The sequence below is a fragment of the Bubalus bubalis genome, chromosome 24 (genome assembly GCF_019923935.1).
Source record: "Bubalus bubalis isolate 160015118507 breed Murrah chromosome 24, NDDB_SH_1, whole genome shotgun sequence".
Lineage (NCBI taxonomy): Eukaryota > Metazoa > Chordata > Mammalia > Artiodactyla > Bovidae > Bubalus > Bubalus bubalis.
In genome coordinates, this window is record NC_059180.1 from 14,402,636 (window position 1) to 14,418,282 (window position 15,647).

Here is a 15,647-nt window from a genome sequence, read left to right on the forward strand (position 1 = left end):
TTCTGTCTTCTATAAGTTTACCTATAATTTAAGAGAAAAAGAGTCAACTCTATACCTGTAGAAATGAGGCTATGGTACTAATTGCAAGGATCATTTATAGGGACTTCTGATGGTCCAATGGTTAAGACTCTGCCTTCCAGTGCAAGGGACACGGGTTCGATCCCTGGTTGGGGAACTAAGGTCCTGACCTCAGGGTGTGACCAGAACTTAAAATCGCTTCTAAGACTGAATTCATTTCTACTGCTTTTTTGAAATATAACACTGCAGTATAAGAATGAGGGCAGCACAACTTCCACAGGTAACTTCTACATTTATTTTATACCAAAAAAGTTATGTGCAACAAATAAACATTCTTACATATTTACATTTGTTTTTACCAGTTAGCAAAACTGTGTCCTAAACCTCTGATAAAGAATATTTCTATCTATATTAAAGGGGAAATCTGCCCAGTGAACTCCATTTTAAATGAGTGTTTACTCTGGAGCTTAAAGCACTAGTAATAAATATTTTTTGATGGAACATACTATACAGATCATACACCTAATACTTAGGCCATGCTTAATACAGTTTTATAACAAAACATTTTACCTTTTCTGGGCTAATATGTTAAAAAAAAAAAGTTTAACCAAGTCACCTGGACTCCCACCCCCGTCCCTTGATTTATCGAAGGGTAGTTCTCACAAATTAGGACTCGTAAGTGCTGCCTAAAATACATAAAGAGCAGTGTTTCACCAGAACTTGCCCATTGGGGAAAAAATACAGAAAAATACACGAGGACGAAGGCTGAATATTAGGTATTCTTTCCCAAATAGGTTACCAAAAATGAGAGCGGGTTTCTTGCTGGCAGTTGTCCAGTACTGACGTTCAGGGTACGATCTGTCAGCAGTTACTGGTCTCAAGCTTTGCTGGATACAACTTTGTACTTCTGCTGATAGTCTTAAATGAAGTCTAAGAAAACTAAAGCCAACTCACAGTTTAATTTCATTGTAGTCTTGGTCCTGTATTCTACGTAGGAGGTCCAAAGATCTCTTGTATCAAATGAGAGATTTTTGTCTCTCTGAATGAAAATAATCAATGCTATCAACATCTTTAAAAGTCATGGATTTAAGGAGGGGCCACATACACCCAGGGCACACAGCTAGTTAAATCTGACACTTTACCAGAAGTTGATCCTCAACTGATAGCAACTAGCTGCAATGAAAAAAAAAAATCAAATGAAACCCTTCAAACCACCGAGCTTTCCTAAAATTTATCATGTAACCACGACTTCTCTTATTTCTTCAAATGATAGGACTGTCAAGTAAATAAGAGGCTTCATCTGTTACAAATCATTTTGAAAACTGAGAAGCAGAAATTCACATTTTCCCCCACCTGTTCTTCAACACTGGTAGCTAATAATGTTGCAATGTTTAAATATTCAGTCTGAAGTAATCTTAATAACCCTCAGACTTTTATAACAGGGGGTTTTCCCCTTCTTCTAGGGTAGAATTGAGGATGTAGAGGGAAGCCTAAATTCTTCCCAGGGAAAAATACCAAATCACACACACCAGCGTGGGGGTCCTTTGCTTAGAGAGATGGGCATCACCACGTGGTTATTTCAGGCAGCACATGTTCATCCCTTAGTGAGAAGGACATGAATTCTGGGGTTGTAGGAATGTGGCAACAATTTTTCTACAACTGAAACAGTGGTGTCCCCAAGGCTTAGAAAAGCAAAGGAAAAACTTGAAGGGTCTGGCTGAACACTCTGATGTTTTCTCACAAAAGAACTGTAGGCGTTCGCAAGAACGCAACATTGAGACAAGCTTTAACTCTACTCCACTGACAGAGGAGGGCAAAGAACAATTTTAAATGGGGACACAAGGAACTTGTTTAGCACAACCAGAGTTTATATATATATATATATATACCATAATGTCATCACGGTGAAGCTGTCTCCAGACTAGTGGAGAAAAGAGAAGCAGTGAACTGCTGATCTGCTGGGTAGAGGGGAAGCTCTGCTGCCAGACGAGCTCATCGTGCAGTTCTCCAGAGAACTCATTTCTCCATAAATACCAGACATCTAATCAACACTTTCTAGAGTTCTTTAGAGAAACAAGAACAATACATACATAATAAAACAGACATTGAAATATTCACATTCATGGGAAAAAACATAAGCCTGGATGAAATCAGAACAAGGATATCTTTTACAAAACTGGTTTAAACTGGTTAAAAGTACATTACAATGCAATTTGATACCTGCCTTGGGCTAGAAGAGTACACTGCATCAATTATGACAGTTGGTTGGAAACTGCTGGACAGTTGATGACTCTACACGTTATGGTTTACAGAGCAGAGCCTGTCCCCTCCCTACAAAAGAAGGCAGAACACTCAATAGTTACCGGTTTCTTCTTAACGTGATGATGAACAGAAATAGAAGCAAAAACATGGCGACTCCTTCTCAATCTAAGGAATGAAAAGACCACACAGAACCTTTCTATAGAATGCAAGTTTCCTACTTCATGCTGAGAAAGGAAGGAAGGACACTTCTGCCCAAGTTCAACACACAAAATATTTGGTTTGAGATTTAAGACAGAAGGCACTTTGAACATTCTGATAGAAGATGTTAACCAGAGAAACATACTGTCACTGTTTCATTTGGGTTCATTCAAATCTCTTTCAAAGACTCTGCATTGGGGTAGTTATTAGAAAGAGTACTATGTTCCACCTTGAGATACTTCTCCCTTTAGTACTCCTCCCAGTTAAGCCAATTGAGCAGCATGTCAGCCCTAAAGTTTACGAATCTAATATCTGACTCTAAAACAAACTAGATGTCCGGTTAGTTAGTGAAGAAAGAAACAGGAGAAACATATGGAGCTACCCAAGAGTAATCCTACTCTGGAGTGACTGGGGCTTATACTGATGACTTTCCAAGCCAATACTGTTTGGTTGACTGGCACTAATGTGAAGGAAAATTATCTGCATGAAAATTCACCTGTTGCAAGAGACTATGAAATGCCATAGTACTATTTCCAGCTTTTTGCCAGAGAAATCTACCCATTTTCCCACCTTTAGTGTCCTGAAAGCCTTGAAAGTCTGGTCACATGACTCACACTGTAAGTTTCTAATTGATCCAGTTTTATGACTAGGTACAAGCTTGACTTGAATGTCCAAATTTAGTTTCTTCCTTTCAAAGGAAGGAGATGAAAGGGAACCAGTCACCCTATTATTTTTGCTGTCAGTGCTGGACCCACAGCTGCCAGTCCTTTCCACAAGATGCTCTGTGTGGACTTAGTATTTTCACTACGTCTTCAGTCAGCGTTGAGCTGATTGTTCCTCATCGCTACACTCCAACTAAGCTGTACAGCAAGTTTCTGCAGGGCTGGATCCAATATCTCTACCTTTATTTACAAATATCACATAAATGGATTCTAGTTGAATCTACATGTTTAAATCCATCGGCTAAAAAACATATTACATATTGTAAACATGGCAATATTGAATACAGTATCTATTCTAAAATATTTTCATGTCATGATCACATTTGTTATACCTGAAATTGAATGTATACACATTAGAGAATTACTAGCAATGGTTGCTCACTTTACAACTGAGGGGAAGGGGCTAGGGCTACATTTTACCATTTCAGAAACATCTCCAAAGTAAAGTTAAAGCTTGTCTTTGATTGGCTTGGTATATCCTTTCTTTGTATCCATATTTAAAATGAAGATTGACACAGAAAATAGCTAGAGCCCCTTCTAATTTATAGGATTTTAAAAAATCAGTTTAAGATTCTTAGGGAAAGTGTCTGTTGTGAAGAAGAAGAAGAAGAATTAAAAAAAAAAAACCCAAACTGCTGCAAAATAAACTTAATGGAAAAAGGGACTTCAGACTGTCAGTTAAAGAGTTCATCAGGCGGTCAGTCCTGCTTGGGCTGCAGTTGCCGTTTCCAGGCTTCGTTCAAGTAAACTAGTCGTTTGTAGTTGATGATAAGAAGAATGAAGTTCAGCACATATGTGATGACGCAGATGATGCAAAACTCCTTCAGCACAAAGTACAGGATGTAGGCCAGGTACAAAGACCCCACTACGGACATGATGGAGGATGTCATGAGGATTAAAGCTGCAACCGCACTCGCTGTCAGGCCTGCAAGAGGAACGGACACTGGCTCAGTCAGACCTTGACACTGGAGAACAAGCTTCCCAGTTCAAAGGGAACATTTTGTGATTTGCTTCAGGGTTGGAACACTGATCTTAAGACAAAACACTGAAATTTGAGGACAAGACCTACAGGTCTATTTTCTTAAGGTTTATAGCTGCAGTGTTACTGATTTGTTTTTTGGGTTTTTTTTGTATTGGAGTATGGCTGATTAACAATGTTGTGATGTTGTGATAGTTCCAGGTGAACAGCGAAGGGACTCAGCCATACATATACACGTATCCATTCTCTCCCAAGGGCTTCCCTGGTGGCTCAGCGGTAAAGAATCCACCTGGATTAGGAAGATCCCCTGGAGCGGAAATGGCAACCTACTCCAGTATTCTTGCTTGGGAAATCCCACAGACAGAGGAGCCTGGCGACCTACAGTCCATGGGGTTGCAAAAGAGTCAGACATAACTTAGTCACTAAACAACAACAATATTCTTCCCCAAACTCGCATCCTGTCCAGGCTGCCACATAACACTGAGCAGAGTTCCCTGTGCTATACAGTAGGTCTTTGTTGGTCATCCACTTAAAATATAGCAGTGTGTACATGTCCATCCCATAGCTGCACTGTTTTTGACTGGTAAATATTCTGGATGAAATATTATATATTTCATAAACTAGCCTTAGCTAAGGCATGTAAAGAAAATATGCACTTTTGCAATCACATTATGCAATGAAGCAGATTTGTAAAACTGACAGCCCTACCTCCTATAATGAATAAAGTAATGAGAGGAGGAGAAAAAAGTAATGTGAGGACCACAACCTTCTCTTCCAAGCAGGACACATTTGGTGAGACCATCCAGACAGACCCTTTTCACTATAGGCAGGCTCCCCACCTGTGGAAAGTAAAATTTGCTTTCCTGTGTTCAGATCAAATTTATCAAAAATCCCATAATGGGAGATGATTACATCAACATGCTGTTGAAGGGAAAAAAAAAAAATCATGATAAACATTTCAGAAAGGGCTCACCCTGGGGCATAAGGAAAACCACATTTGGCCACTTGGCCACATGTGGGTCAAACCAGATGGAGACAACCTGAGTTCTCAAGACAAAGACTAGCCTGAACTCCTGATGCTATCATCTGACATCTTCACATGTTTGGTTTTGTAATTTCCTGTAGCCAACAGTATTGAGAACATGTGCACTTATTTTTAAGGACAAGAGATAGCAGAGCATATTAAACTACCTACCCTCCTACCCAACAACTAATGGATAAGGATCACAGAAACAGATACAAATAAATAAGTGGTAGTGGTTTGAAGAGGTTAATTAAGGAGCTGAGATCACACTGCCAGTACAATGAGAAGTTGCATCTGGGCTGTAGCCTAGCCATGGGGACCGACTTGCCTAGAGACCACTTAAGAGAGTACATGTTTTTTGAAGAAATCATTTTTTTTTTAAAGCAGAGGAGTATTTATTAATTTATTTATTTGACCACACTGTGTGGCATGTGGGATCTTAGTTCCCTGACCAGGGATTGAACCTGCGTCCCCTGCATTGGGAATACAGAGTCTTAACTACTGGACCGCCAGAGACATCCCTGATGCTTTAACAAGGCTCTTTCCAGACTAAGATACCATTGGATTACTTATGCCACCTGCTTTTGTAAATAGATTTATCGTAGCCCAGCCACACTCATTCGTGTATGTAATGACCATGACTGCTTTGGCACTAGAGTGGCAGAGCTGAGTAGCTGTCATAGTCAGCAAAGCCGAAATGACTTCCTATCTGGCCCTTTACTAAAATACAAAGTTGGCTGACTTCATTTATGTGAATATCTCAAACTTCAAAAATGAATGCTGGCACCTTAATTTTTATCTAAGAAAGTTAATTTCAAAATGATATAGGCAAGTTATTTGCGCTCTCTGTGCAACTCTTTTCCTTAACTGTAAAAGTGGGATAATAATCATGACTGCCTCTTAAGACTGTTGTGCAGATTTAAAGACCTAATAGGATGGGATTTCCCCAGCGGTCCGGTGGTTAGGACTCAGGACTTTCACTGGGGTGGCCTAGGTTCAATTCCTGGTTGGGGAACTAAGATCCCACAAAGCTGCACAGTGCTGCCAAAAGAAAAAAGGCTCTATCTTGAACAACTTAGAAGGGAGTGAACCTGATGTGCTCTGGAAAACCACGTTTGGGGAGTTCAAATGTGCCTCTGGTGGTAAAGACACAAACACTAAAAATGCATGTGAATGCCTAAAATGTGACTAGAAAAAATACATATGATACACATGATTTTAAATGAAATTAACAAATTAAATATTACAAAATTTGGGAGATGTTCAACCCCATCTCCCAAAATTAACATAGTCAGAAGCTTTTCTTAGGTTATTTTATTGTGAACTTATACTTTATATTCTTCTTTAGAAATCCAAACAAAACAATTAAATGAAATAAAAGGTGGAAGTCTCAACCCTGCACATATATAAACATATACTTATCCTCTATTTATTATACCACAATTTGCTTTTTTTTTTTAATTGCTAAACTAGGTTTTGATCTTCCAGGGTTTGTAGACCTACTTTTCCCTTTAATGGCTACATAGTATTTTTTAGCATGCTTGTAACCTAATTTATTCAATCCTTACAAGCTACTTCTAATTTTTTGCTATTTTAAACTGAACTGCTATGAATATCCTTGTGTGTGTTTTTTTACTTCTGCAGGATATACAGATATGGAAGGGGGCAAACTTGATAAGGCTATTGAGAAAAATTTAGGTACACAGTTTGCCTTGGAATAAATCTATTGTTGCTAGAAAGAAGACCTGCCAGATAACAGGATAAAATATTAACAATTGCTCTGAAACTATAAAACCTTCTGTATAATCAAAATTCACAAAATCAATATTTCTAAAACAAGAATAAAGAATGAGTAAAATGTTTGTAACAAATAAGAAATGTTCTGTTATCAGGATCCCAATAACTCAATTGGCAATAAAAGGAAATTAAAATACTATAAAATTAAAAATAAAATTAATATGGCTATTAATATATAACTACTGAATTAGAAATTTTATAGAAAAAAAAATGAGGATGGTTGAAGCTTTGGGAAAACCTGACAACTGAGGGAGAATCAGTTTGTTTCTACCTATTAAAATCCATACCCCACAAAAATGTTTGTTGACTCATTCATCCTACATTTAGATATTTGTTTTGCAGAAATAATTCAAAGAGAAAAGGAAGTATGAGAAGAGGACTTTAAACAAAGTTAATCACTGTAGTATTATTTAGAACATTAAAAAATCTGAAGCCTGATATCCACAACAGCAAAGCACTTAAGAGGATAGACAGTGTAAGAGAGTTCACATAAAATTAAGTAAAAAAAGTAAGGAACAATGGCAATAGTGGCTATACAAAAGTGATGGAATTATGACTGAATATCATTTAGCATTAATGTTTTCTCAATGCATAATATTTTAAAATAGCTACAGAGCATACAAAATAACAAGGAAACAAGGTTTCCAAGGCAAACTGTTTGGAGTAATAATTTCCCTGAATGGGACTCGTTTTTCTGAGCATCCTGGGATGCTCCTATCCCTGATTAAATACCAACAGATACCAAGTTCAGGCTGAGTGTCATCAAAATCTTAGTGAACCAAGTTTTCACAACACAAAAATGTGTTACAAACTAGTGGTTCTACCATCAACATCTGCTTTTTTACTTACTATAAAGACACATCAGGACAAAGAGACAAAGTACTAAATGAAATATAACAAAACAAACTTATTTATGTATTGCTGTATAAATACTTACCAAGTAATAACTGTAGTATATAAAATATAAGTCCAAAGATACTGTTTGGCTGGTTTAATACACCATCCTTTCCAAAAATGGAACCCAAAAGACCAAATCCTCGACCCCATCTGTAAAATAAAGAAAACCAGTAACCCTATATTTGAGTTTTCTTCTTTTTAAAAAAGGAGAACTATCTGAGCATTTCCTGCCCACATACCCATCTGAATCTCTAAATTGCCAGTTTCTATACAGTCTCTTTTCCAAAAGGTTGAACAAAGTGTTGTTTTTCTGATAGCATTGGTATTTGCAGAGGAAGGGCTCTTTGAATTTTAAGCCAGGGTCTCTTTGAAGCAGCACCACTGACATTCTGGGCTAAATAATTCTTTGTGGTGGAGAGCTGTTAAGTGGGGGGCATTACACGGTATTTGGAGGTCCCTGGCCTCTACACCCACCTCTCCACCAGCTGCGCCTACCAAAAATGTCTTCAGCCATTGCCAAATGTCCCTGGGGGCAAAATCACCCCCAGTTGAAAGTCACTGATGTAAGCTGTCCTATTTCTTCACTCAAAGTACGTAGAATGAAGCTTTTCCTGACCCAGGACATGCATGAGGAGACATATCCTGGGAACATTATCTTTAAATGTAGACTATCCAAAACTAAAGTTTTTCCTAGAATCTTACCTCACAAGTAAAAAGTTGATGCATTATTTGCCCCATCAGTTTTTATTTTAGTTTAACTGAAAATTTTGCATTTGACTTTCCATTTTCAGAATCTTTTCTTATTAAAAATTTATTAAATTCTGATTTAATAAAATTTGATACAAATAGTAGACTAACACTTCCTTTGGATAAAAACCTTTAAGGACAACTTTAACCCTTGTCAACTCCAAATGGGCACCTGCCATCTACCTCTACAAGGATTAAATCATGTGCTGCTGCAGCTGTTGATTTTCAGTACCCCACAGGACAGGTTTTCAGATAGATGTGTTCAGGAGCTGATTTCATGAGCCCAATTTTTCTACCTCCTCATATCTAGAAAAGCACTAAAATCCTTCGTAGTGACAACTGCTGCTCCTGACTAGAAGATACCTGCAAGAAAACACGTGCTTGACTGCATGTACTGCCCTCAGCCAAGGTCATGCTCCCCCGCTGATCTGAAATGCTGTCTGCCGGGCTACAGTCCTCACTTTGCCCCAAGTAAAACTTAACTTGCAACTCTCACGTTGTGCATTTTTTAAAGTCAGCACTCTGAATGGAAGTGCTTTATAAAATACCAAAAAGAAAGTGTTTTCAATCTGTAGCAAAGTGCTCAATAAAACCTAAACTTCAGTTCTGAAGGCAAACTACCTGAAGATAAGGATAAATGAATGATTCTTTATTAGTTGCATGACTTCAGTAGTCCAAGAAATAGTGAATCTCTTCATAATGACGAGGGTGGGAGATAGTATGACCCCAATTTTACAAATAAATTAACACCATGAAGATTGTTGTTGTACAGTTATTTCATTTAGGGAGAAGTAATGGACAGGTAAATGACCAGGTTATCTTCAGAAATGAGCTATTAACAGGAAAACTGAGAAGGGGGGTTTATTTTAGATCACAACTTTGGAAAAATTTACACTGCATACCAGAGGATTTTGTTAAAATGCAGATTTTATTTCAGCAGGTCTGTGATGCATTTCCAAACAAAACAAAGTGTTCCCATGTGATGCTCATGCTTCTGGTCTGAGGACCACTCTCAGTGCCACTGCTCTACATGGAGAAGGGGTGGAAGGAGCTACTATATAATTAGATGGTCAGGGGAGGCCTTTTTCAGGAATTAATTCCTGAATGAGGAGAAGCAGCCAGTTTCAGGAGCAATGGCAAGTATGAGGGCCTGGAGGCAGGCAAGAGCTCAGAGTGTGTGAAAGGCCATCCAGCTGACTCTGAGGAGGGAGAGTGACAAGAAGATAAGGCACCATCCCATCACTTAAGTAACTTACAGCCTTGTCTGTGGGCCATGATGAAGACTTTGAATTCTAGTCTAACTGCCATGGGAAGCCACTCGGTGGCTTTTGAACAGGAGAGTAATAGAGGCTTTATAATGATCACTCTTGACTATGGTGTCAAGAACAAACTGCAGGAGGGCAGGGACAAACTGTGCAATCAAACTCTGGAGCCCTCTGCATCTGAAGCAGGAATTCAAATGTAAATCATCAACTCTGGCAATGGAAACAACTGCGCATACTGCCAAAATTATCATAAGTAAACAATTTTTATTCTAAGCATTGGTCTGTGCTTAGAATTAATACTAACTGTCCACATATGATCCTGTGGATATGTTCCTCGAAAGCAATGCAGTAATTCACAGAATGAATATACTATTTCATCCAAGGAATACATGCATAAGGTTTAAAAATCAAATAACACTGAAATTCTTATAAAACAAAATCGAGGTATTTCCTACTCCAGCCCTCTCTACACTCAGCTCTGATCCCCATAGGCAACCACTTTGATACCTTTTAATTATTTTCCCCTTTTATTTCCACATTTCTAAAGTATTTATTTACATTGCTATTTCTTGATTTATCAATTCTAAATGCTATCTTTTGACATTCTAATATGGCAGAGCAGAAAGCTGCTTAAACAAAAACATTTCAACACAGAAAGCTTCAAATGTACATACACAAAGTGAACGGAGCTGGGTAGTAACCTCACGTCCCTATCGTGTAGCTTTGAAAATTGTGCCTTTCTTGTTTTATTGCCACCTTTACCCACTAACCACTTGATTATTTTTAATTTTTTTAAGGTAAAATATATATAAATGCACAAATCTTAACTGTACAATTTTGACCAATACAAATACCTGAGTAACCCTGGTATACAAATTGTAATCATGGTATAGCAATTCTGGAGTGTGAAGTAATTCTAGTAGTGTGAAGCGAGAAAGGTTTTTTTTTACCTTTCATTAAAAAAAAACAAAAACCACCTCAACACTCTATAGAGTGCTTCCATCTCCCAAATTAAATTGTTAGCCCCTTTCCAGAAACCTGTTCTCCTCTCTGCCCGCGAGCAAGAAAAAGTGACTGCCTAGGCTTGTAGGAATCCAGCCTCGGAACCTTAGCTAGATCTCTGGTCTCCTGGATTGCAGTGCTATGCTCTTTCCTTTATCCTACATAACATTATAAAATGCAATTACCGGGACTTCCCTGGTGATCCAGTGACTAAGTCTCCATGCTCCCAATGCAGGGGGCCCAGGTTCCATACCTGATCAGGGAACTAGATCTCACATGCTATAACTAAAGATCCCTGGAGAAAGAAATGACAACTCACTCCAGATTCTTTCCTGGAGAATCCCTCGGGCAGAGGAGCCTGGTGGGCTACAGTCCACGGGGTTGCAAAGAGCTGGACATGACTGAGCACACATACAAATACAATTAATAATGCTGAGTATAGCTTAATACTGGAGAAGGAAATGGCAACCCACTCCAGTGTTCTTGCCTGGAGAATCCCAGGGACAGCGGGGCCTGGTGGGCTGCCGTCTATGGGGTCGCACAGAGTCGGACATGACTGAAGTGACTTAGCATGGCTTAATACATTTTGATAAAGCTGATGTAATAACTGTTAGCAAGTCAAGTAACTAGCAAAGTAGACTGGCAATATGTAAGATTATTTTCCTTGGAAAGGTAAGAACAGATTTTCATTAAAGACACTATGCTGCACAATTGCAAAGGATGGTGTGAGTCATTAAAAACCCCTAGTGAATCTTCTTCCCAAGTTGGAACATTTGAAAACACTATAGTTTTCTCCCACTTCTAAAAGTTATACAAAAGTGTATGTGCTACTTTATACTTGGCTTTGTCTTAGTTTCTAACCATCTTCTTCTTGTCCCATCTGTATTCAAAATTCTATTATACCACTTATCTGCAGAGTTGCCCCAAGTACCTTATGGAACAAGGTGGGATGCGATATTAACCGACTGAGCAAAAAGAAACGTTTTCTGAAAGTACTAGTTATACAGCTGTTCATTTTGCTTCAGTGTGATAACATAAAAGAAGAGATTATGCAATTGATAACTCCTCTTTAATCTTTGATTCTTAAAAAAAGGTTCATCTTTGACCCAAATGGTAAGTTCCTTGAATATTTTGTATTTGGGTTCAAAACAACCAATACCATTCCCTAAGCTATGATAAAAAATTGCTGAAAGGTTTTTAAACACTCCTAGTTTTGCCAGAAACAACAACTCTTAAAACCAATTGCTCTCCAACCTGTGTATCCTCAGTCACTGAGGAGAAATCTAAGACATTATTTGCCTCCTTCATTACCATTCTCTCACAAGTGTATAGGGGAGTTTTCCAAAGGCTACATGCAGATCTCAGGACCTTATGTGAGAATCAACAGTCTACCTTACAGCAGACATTAAAGAGACTTGCGATAAGAGAAACTATGCAAGTCTTTCCATTATTGAGTATGTGCATGTGTGGGGTAGGGGGGAGTTATTATTCATAATATTTTGTTAACATATAATGGGTTTATTATATTTCAATGAATGGATGCATATTTAAATAATTTCTCAGTTTGTAATTTCTAATACAGTCAATACCAAAATACCAAATACAGATATAACCCACATAAGGCCTTTTAGGGGTATTCAATAATTATTAAAAGTATAAAGGGGTTCTCCTATCAAAAAGTTTGAAAATCACTGCTTTTGACCAGTTCACCCCCCAAAAAAACCCCAAATCACAAGTCAGACAAAATTTTATAAACTGGGATGAGATAAAGTAGAATTAGAACAAACAATCCTAAAGTCTTTGTGGAATCAAAAAAGACTCTGAATAGCCAAAGTAATCTTGAGAAAGAAGAACAAAGCTGGAGGCATCACAGTCTTTGATTTTAAACTATACAAAAAGCTACAGCAATCAAATCAGTATGGCTGCTGCTGCTGCTAAGTCACTTCAGTCGTGTCCAACTCTGTGCGACCCCATAGATGGTAGCCCTCCAGGCTCCCCCGTCCCTGGGATTCTCTAGGCAAGAACACTGGAGTGGGTTGCCATTTCCTTCTCCAATACAGGAAAGTGAAAAGTGAAAGTGAAGTCACTCAGTCATGTCCAACTCTTCACGACCCCATGGACTGCAGCCTACCAGGCTCCTCCGTCCATGGGATTTTCTAGGCAAAAGTACTGGAGTGGGGTGCCATCGCCTTCCCCAATCAGTATGGCAGTTGCATAAAAAGAGACACACAGATCAATGGAACAGAACAGAGGGCCCAGAAATAAACCCACACATGTATGGCCAACTAATTTATGATAAAAGAGCCAAGAATATACAATGGGGAAAGAATAGTCTCTTCAGTAAATGATGTTGGGAAAACTGGACAACCCATCAAAAGAATGAAACTAGACCACTATATACACCACACATAAAAATTAACTCAAAATGCATTAAAGACTTGAATGTAAGAACTGAAGCCATAAACTCTAGAAGAAAACATATGTAGTAAGTTCCCTGACATTAGTCCTGGCAATTTTTTGGATTTAACACCAAAAGTAAAGGCAACAAAAGCAAAAATAAACAAGTGGGACTACATCAAACTAAGCAGCTGCTTCAGGGCAAAAAGAAGCATCAAAAAATAATAATAATAAAAGGCAACCTACTGAGTGGGAGAAGATATTTCCAAATTATATATCTGATGAGGACTTAATACCCAAAATGCATAAAGAACTCATACAGTGCAATAGCAAAAAATCAAACAATCTGATTGTTTAAATGGGCTGAGGAACTAAATAGACATTTTTCCAAAGAAGACACAGTTGGCCAATAGGTATTTGAAGGTGTTCAACATCACTAGTCATAGGGAAATGCAAATCAAAACCACAGTGAGATATCACCTCACACCTGTTAGAATGGCTACTATCAAAAAGACAAGAAATGAGGGTTGGTAAAGATATGGAGAAAAGAGAACACTTGCTGGTGGGAATGCTTTTTGGTGTAGCCACTATGGAAAACAGTATATAGCTTTCTTAAGCAACTAAAAATAGAACCACCGCATGATCCGGCCGTTCTACGACTGGGTATTTATCTGAAGAAAACAAAAACACTAACTGAAAAAGACAGTACCCTTATCTTCACTGTAGCGTTATTTACAACAGCCAAGACATGGAAACAAACTAAACCGTCCATCAGTGGGTGAATGGGTAAAGAAAACGTGGCATATAATAGGTTATTCAACCATAAAAAAGAAGGGAAGTTTGCTATGTGTAACACCATGGATAGAACTTAAGGGCCTTATGCTAAATGAAATAAGTCAGAAAAAGATAGAGATTGTATGATCTCACTTATATGTGAGATCTAAAACAACAAGTAACAAATGAACAAAAAAACTGAGTTCATGGATATAGAGAATAGATTGGTGGTTGGGAGGGAGGGAGCAAAATTGGTGAAGGGAGTCAAAAGGTACAAATTTCCAGTTACAAAATGAATAAACCCTGAGGGTGTAATGTACAGTGTGCTGGCTACAGTTAAGAATACTGTATTGTCTATTTGAAAGTAGCTAGGTAAATGGCTCTTCAAAGTTCTCATCACAAGAAAAAAATGTTGTATACCTGTGTATGATGATGGTTGTTAACTGGACTTATTATGGTGATCATTTTGCAATATATGCAAATATCAAGTCAATGCATTGTACACCTAAAATGATATGTCAATTATACCTCAATAAAATAAATATTATACCTTTCAATAAATATTTTCAATTTATTTTTAAATAAATTATATTTTTAAAAGATTCCATGGCTGTAACTTTTTTTTTTTTAAAGAAGAAACTAACACATGTTGATGAGGATGTGGAGATTTGGGAACCCCTGTATACTGCTGGTGGATAAAAAGGTGCAGTCAGAGGAAAACAATTTGTTTGTTCCTCAAAAAGTGAAACATGGAATTACCATATGATTCAGCAATTCCACTCCTAGGTATATACCCCAAATATTTGAAAACAGGTATTCAAGCAAGTACAAGTACTTGTTCACAACAGCACCATTCACAAAAGCCAAAAGGTAAAAACAACTCAATACTCAAAACATGGTATATCCATACAAAGGAATGAAGTGCTGATACATGCCACAACACGGATGAACCTTGAATAATTGTGCTAAGTGAAAAATGCCAGACACAAAAGACCACATCCGTATGAGAGTTTCAGGACAGACAGATCCATAGAGACAGAAAGTAGGCTAGTGGTTGCCAGAGGCTAGGGGAGGGGGGCACTGAGGAGTGACTGCTTAATGAGTACAATACCTCCTTTGTGGGTAATCAAAATGTTCTGCCACTAGATGAGGTGATGGATGCGCAACACTGCAAGTGTACTACACGTCACTGAGTGTACTCTTTAAAATGGTGACCTTTGCACCAATCTTCCCCGAGATCTTCCAAAATATGTGACGAGGCCAGACTCATCTTATGAGGCCAGCCCTGATACCAAAGCAAAAAGAAAGACACTACCAGATGCAAAAACTGTCAATAAAATACTAGCAAACCAGGACTTCCCTGTTTGGTAGTCCAGTGGGTAAGACTCTGAGCTCCTAATGCAGAGGGCCTGGGTTTGATCCCTGGTCAGGGAACTAGATCCCACATGCGGCAACTAAAAAGATCTCGCATGCTGCAACTAAGACCCAGTGCAACCAAAAAAAAAAAAATACTAGCAAACCAAAGTCAGCAGCATATTAAAAGGACAATTCACCATGAATCAAGT

The 15,647-nt window shown here is 38.2% G+C and overlaps 1 protein-coding gene across 2 annotated transcripts in view; it reads right to left on the minus strand.

Moving 5' to 3' along the window:
* Positions 1–290: 290 nt before the first annotated feature.
* VKORC1L1 (vitamin K epoxide reductase complex subunit 1 like 1) overlaps positions 291–15,647 on the minus strand; it is a 60,012-nt gene continuing 44,655 nt past the window's right edge. Inside the window, exons 2-4 of one of the 2 annotated variants that reach the window (XM_025275185.3) lie at positions 7,938–8,047; positions 4,946–5,018; positions 291–4,125 (exon numbers count right to left, since the gene is read on the minus strand). In XM_025275185.3, coding sequence (XP_025130970.1) covers positions 3,891–4,125; positions 4,946–5,018; positions 7,938–8,047 — 418 coding nt within the window. In that variant the 3' untranslated portion in view covers positions 291–3,890. The remainder of the gene's footprint in view (positions 4,126–4,945; positions 5,019–7,937; positions 8,048–15,647) is intronic. The other variant, XM_025275186.3, reaches the window with a different exon arrangement.